The sequence below is a fragment of the Merops nubicus genome, unplaced genomic scaffold (assembly GCF_000691845.1).
Source record: "Merops nubicus isolate BGI_N331 unplaced genomic scaffold, ASM69184v1 scaffold5066, whole genome shotgun sequence".
Taxonomy (NCBI): Eukaryota; Metazoa; Chordata; class Aves; order Coraciiformes; family Meropidae; genus Merops; species Merops nubicus.
The window spans coordinates 1-6064 of record NW_008616810.1 but is presented as its reverse complement, the minus strand read 5'-3'; the positions used below and the strand labels follow the sequence as shown (position 1 = coordinate 6064).

At 47.3% G+C, this 6064-nt stretch overlaps 1 protein-coding gene across 1 annotated transcript in view; it reads right to left on the bottom strand.

The window, feature by feature from the left end:
- The window catches only part of LOC103775476 (tubulin beta-5 chain), a 7624-nt gene extending 1670 nt beyond the window's left edge, over positions 1–5954 (bottom strand). Inside the window, exons 1-2 of the mRNA XM_008942932.1 lie at positions 5850–5954; positions 4074–4184 (exon numbers count right to left, since the gene is read on the bottom strand). Coding sequence (XP_008941180.1) covers positions 4074–4134 — 61 coding nt within the window. The 5' untranslated portion in view covers positions 4135–4184; positions 5850–5954. The remainder of the gene's footprint in view (positions 1–4073; positions 4185–5849) is intronic.
- Positions 5955–6064: the final 110 nt, after the last annotated feature.

The window sequence follows — 6064 nt, the reverse complement described above, 5'->3', positions numbered from 1 at the left end:
TCCCTACAAACTCACTAGGCTTCAGGTTCTGCAAAGTAACTTGCAAAACTGTACTACTGATGTTCCATGAGCCATTTATTTTCCTCTCAGAAGCTTCCATTTTCCTTTTACGTGCCATTCAGTTCATGATGGACAGTCTGGATCACGTCCTATGTCACTGTTTTGTTAGCATGTGGATAATGAGGAGGATTAAATGAGGGACCAGTTTTTTATCCTCCTGTTCTTCAGTGACTACTACACACATTTTGGCAGTGAACTCAGTGGTACTTTTGTGGGTTGTGTTCAGAGAGAGCAATAGGTCTAGACCTGTCAGCTTCAGTGTTGTTCTCCAGGACCTTCCCCTTCCTTCCTCTTACCACATCCCATTTCAATTCCCAGTGCACTGTGCTGGTGCCAAACATACAAATCAGGTAAACTGCTCACTGGGGTATTGTTTAAGTGTGATACACTTTATTTTCACTGCATAAACGTTTGGTTTCCTCACAATGTATTTGGTCAGTTAACGCATTGTTTGATATGTTGCTCTATTTTTCTTTCTTTGAACCCAGGGAGCCCAGAGCTTCCTGCCCAGCTGAGCACAGCACACAGTAACATCCTTCCAGAATTAAATATGCTGGTCACCATCTGTGGTGGGCTTGAGCAGATCCCCTGCCACACACAGCACACATCAGGCTGCATGCCAGCAAGCAGGCATCACTCCAAGATGTAGAAAGGATCCTAACAAAGCCAAATTCTAAGTCTAGGACTTTATTTTGGAGATTGTCCCTTGTGTAAACGTCACCTCGTCCTGCTCTGGGTGACCCTGCTTTAAAAGGGAGTTGGACAAGTTCATCTCCAGAGGTCCCCTCCAACCCCTACCTTGCTGGGATTCTACAGTGGGCAGTGAGGTAAGGAAAGAAAGGAGAAAAGGAGAGAATGGAGATTTAGGAGAGAATGAGAGTAGGACCAAAGAACAAAATAAGAGGAGAATGATAATTGCTCTTACAAACATGGAAAAGATATTTTCATGGGGGAAAAAAAAGCAGTAGTGGAGACTGTTTTTGCTTGCTTCTGCTTAGTCTGCAGATTAAGTTCACAGGTAAAACACCTAATCCAGAAGTGGACCTGTCCTCCTTCAGGCCCTCCACTGAGCTAGGATCCCTCAGCCTTCATTTAAACCACAGACTCCTAGATGCCACCTGACTACTTCAGTTCCCAACACTGTCTCTACTGCACTAACCCAACCCTTGTATTTAACTGCTGAGTGGGACTGTGGCAGGGCTGCCTACACCAACCCCAACTGCTTCCCCCCAGCCCACAGCTCTTGGTGGCTCCCGTGGCACCACTGCACTTTGTCCACTGGTCAGCCACCTGCCTGGGTCTCCAGCATTTCCATGTGATTTTGCTGTGCAGATGTATATGCCCAGTAGCCTGAACCACCCAGACCTGCTGGCTCTGTAGCACTCAAAGGCCACCACCAGCACGAAGAACATATCCAATAAGCCCTGGAACCTCCAGACTGCCTACAAGACAGCACAGTGTGGAGGTACCAGGGCTCTGAGAAGGCTGCCACACACCTGGAAACCTTGACCATCTTGTCAGGTACCTACCAGACCTCCAAAAAAATTAAGACAAAATGTGTAAATTATGAAGTTCCACCAGAATTAAATCTGTAAGTGGAAAATGAGCCTGTGTCCACAAGAACCAGGACTTGGCAAATCTTTTGCCAATCCTGTAAGCTCTGCATTGTGTGCAGCCCATCTCTAGTGTCCTGCCTCTGCTTCTTCTCACTCTGCATTTACCAAGAGCTGCAAGAAGCAATCCCACAACTTCTCTGCACTCTTGGTGCCTCCAGAGCCTTCCACCACCATCTCTTTCTCCAGCACCTCACAGGGTTACCACACATGTTCAGGCTGAGCTGCACATGCATGGAAACCTCTTACCTTAATGGTCAGCTTATTTTTTAACCTCTAAAATGGCAACTACTTCCTGCAACCTTCTTTCACTCCCTCTCTTCACTGCTTGAAATAAAAGACAAACCTGGGAAGAGAGGTCAGTAGCCTGCACAGCAGTGCTCAGAAGCCCAAGATGAACAGCCCTGGTGCAGAGCACACGGTATGATTTGAGGAGAGGGAAGGACAGCTCCTCTGACTGGCCAACAACCATTTTGTGGTTGCCCCTACCAGTTCAGAACACTTAAACTAGGGTGGTGTCTGTGCAGCAAAGCTAGCATGGGTGTGCACAAGGAAACAATGACAAATGCAGATATGAAAGCTGGCTAACAAGGGGAGATACATCAGAGTTCACAGCCATTCCTGGTGGGCAATCGTACAACTAGAAGGCCAGGAGACCTGCTGCCCTCATAAAGCAAAGTGACTCCACCCCAGCTCCTCCACCTTTCAGATCACTGCCTCTTCAGCACAAGCCTTGTGCCCATCTCAATCTGCTGCTGGTCTGAGCTAAAGTTCCTGTATCTGGAGCACATGAGCTGGTGCTCAATGCACCTGAATGAAATCCTGACTGATGGTCCATGCTTACTGGCTACGTGGGCACATGCAGGTTTAGACAAGCAGGGGCAGAAAACATCTCCATCAGAATGAGCCCCAACAGCCTGGGGTACAGCAAGTATGGAACTGCCAGCTTCTGCCACAAAATCCTTTGTGGGCCCAGGCCAGATTTTTTTGAAGAGAAAACAAAATGCTTTGTTGGCTGTTGCCAGAGCAGATCATTACTGCAGCACTCAGGCAGCCGTTGTGCATTATTCAGCAGGTTGGGAGGACAGTGCCTGATGCTGGCAGGGGCCTCTGTCACAGATGGGGTGGTCACATGCTGCTGGTTCATTGTTAGCTTGGCAAGAAGGGAGTGCAGTGAACTGGGCTATTGTTGAAGACACTCTGAATTGATTTTGCTTTGGTTTTACTGGTGGCATGCCAAACTGCAATGCTCCAGTTCAGGTATTGCATAGGTCTGGAGAATTTACTTTCAGAGGGCTTGTGTGGCCCATGCAGGAGAAAGGGAGTGAAAGGAAAAACCCAATTACAGAAACACCATAAAGCTGCCTGTGTCTACAGCTTTCCTCCCCAAGATCACTTCTACATGTTGTAACTCAAAGCTCCTTTGAAAGAGACCCTGAACAGTGGGGACAGCATTGAAAAGTTTTGAGTCAACTAAAGGGTTAAAGTAACTTGTATGGCTTCTTACTCCTCAACTCAACAGCAACAATCCAGACCAGTTCGTTTTATACCACCCAGAGACTGTTTATCTTTTCCTCTGTCTGCCCCTGGCATTGTTCCTTCCTTATGTTAACACAATATCCCAAATAAGCTGCAACCCAGGCTTGCCTTGGCAGGGGGAAATGTGCTGTGTGACTAGTGCAGGCCTGGAAACCAAAAGGACACCAGAGTTCTCATGGTAGCTCTCACTTAGACTTCCTGTTTCATCTTTCACACATTGTTTCTCCTTTAGTGCCCAGGACCAACAAGGCCTCCATACTTTGTCAGGATGCTGTGAAATTTAATCCTGGTAATGTGCATTTTTAAGCTCAGATGGAAGGTTCTACATAAGTCCAAAGTGAAGCAGTGAAGGCTTGAACAACTCTCTGCAAGAACACCACAAAAACAGAAGTTCCCCACGTGCACTCAGATTGTTCCTCATTATGTTGGTAAATAACTCAGTAACTGGCTGCATATGACAATGTTTTCCATATTACAGTTGGTCTTCCTCCACTTTTTACTACACTGTGAGAATCTGGGAAAAATTTGAATTACACAGCCCATAAACAACTTAATGCTCAAGCATTTAATGTGAATTCAAGCAAAGAGCAGTTTGGTTGGTTTGTGGTTGAGCTTCCCCCCACCCCCCTCTATTTTCTGTAGAATTTCCATGCAGTTTGTTGTAAAGAAATACCCTCAGGATTCCTCCAGAGTTCATATCTATGGAAAGCAAATGTACATTATCCAAATACCACAGGAAACTTTCAGTAGTTTGCTAACTGCAGGGCTGATTAAGAGAAGAATGACTGTTTCAGTGAACAGAATCTTTTAGCTGATTTACAGATAGGGTGGGTTTTTAAGAAAAAAGTGATGTCCACATACCAAAGATGAAATTATCAGGCCGAAAGAGCTGACCAAAAGGACCAGACCTCACACTGTCCATGGTTCCTGGCTCCAGGTCCACCAGGACTGCTCTGGGCACGAACTTCTGGGCTACAACAAGAAGTAAGCATGGCCTTAATGTTCTGAAGGAAGCCAGCACGGTTAGAGCTCTCAATACACAAATGCATTATGTCTCACATTGCAGTCTAATATAGATACATAAATGTACCTTGCAGAGGAAGTCATGATGGTGAACAAACCCAGCACCATGGGAACACATCAACTCGGCCTGAAAAACAGACCTGACCTATTTTGGGTCATACTTTGGCCATATCACACTTGTAAGCTCCTTTTTTGCAACAGATAGGAGGGAGATAAATTTCTAATTAGAAAAAATGCTGTGTTCATTACAGGAAAGTAGATCATCTTTTCTGTTAATAATGGCATGAGTGAAGGTTTTATGTTCAAATTATCTAGCACATCTCACAAGCTCTTGTGCCTGAAGGATTCACCTCCACTGGAAGAGCTACTTGGTGGCAAGCAGTAGTAGATCAGCACACCTACCACAGAGCACAAAATAAAGACTCTGTGTCCAGTTGAAACTGCTCAAGAAAGCTCAGGTAAATAACATGAACTAAGAGGAGCTGGACAAAGATGAAATGCTCACGCTTGCAGGTTCACATCAGCAGACCAAAGGACTCACAATCCCCATTTCACACAGTTAACACCCCTCACCTCCAGACTGACTTGAGGATTTGGGCACCTTTGGCATCTTATTAATGAATCACCCCTGAGCTCTCCATTGCCTGTGGCCCAGCCCTCTCAGTCATCATCACAAGAGTACTGCAGATGCAGACTCATGTAACCAACGGTTGAATTTGGGGCAATTGATAAACACATCTGATGAAATGACCCTCCCATAAAAGAGCAAACACCTAGCAGAGTGTTAAATAATAAACAAACCTCCACCTGCAGGCCCTAAGGACAGCCCCTTGTGCCACTTCCCTCTCCCCAGTGAGATAACACTCAGAAAGCAGATCATCTAGTACAGCATCCTGGCCTGTGTCAGAACTAGTGTGTCCAGCAGGAGTAGGGGAAGGATCACACCCCTGGACTCAGCACTGGGGAGGCCCCAGCTTGAGTACTGGGGTCAGTTTGGGTGCCACAGGATAAGACATTTGAGGGGCTGGAGTGGGTCCAGAGAAGGGCAACAAAGCTGGTGAGGGCCCTGGGGAACATGGCTTGTGAGGAGCAGCTGAGGGACCTGGAGGTGTTCAGTCTGGAGAAGAGGAGGCTGAGGGGAGACCTTGTTCTGTACAACTCCCTGACAGGAGGTTGGAGTGAGGTGGGGGTTGGTCTCTTCTCCCAGGTAGCCAGTGATAGGAGAGGAAGTGAGCTTCAGTTGTGCCAGGGGAGGTTTCAACTGAATATTAGGAAAGAATTCTTTCCTGCCAAGGGCAGTGAGGCCTTGGCCCAGGCTGCCCAGGGAGCTGGTGGAGTCACCAGCCCTGGAGGGGCTCAAAAAACGTGTGGACGTGGTACTTCAGGCCATGTTTTAGTGGTCATGGTAGTGTTTGGCTGATGCTTGGACTTGATGATCTTAGAGGTCTTTTCCAACCTTGATGATTCTATAATTCTGCTACCTTTTCTGTGTACAATGGGGTGAGCTGGGGGACTGAGGACATGGGAGGAGCCTGTAACACAACCTCCCAAACCCCTTCTCTCCCAGATTCCTGTGCCCCTTCCCATGGACATCCCTCCTCAGGCCACACTTACAGGATGATTCATTGTAGTAGACATTGATCCTCTCCAGCTGCAGCGCTGAGTCACCGACATAGCCTCCGGCTGGGTCAATGCCATGCTCATCACTTATCACTTCCCAAAACTAAGGGAGGAAAAGGAGAAGTGGGCTTGGGAACTCCCCGATGGAGTGCCGGGAGCCCTGCCCAGGGGAAGGGAAGGGAAGGAAGGGGCTCTGCCCGGCCGCAGCT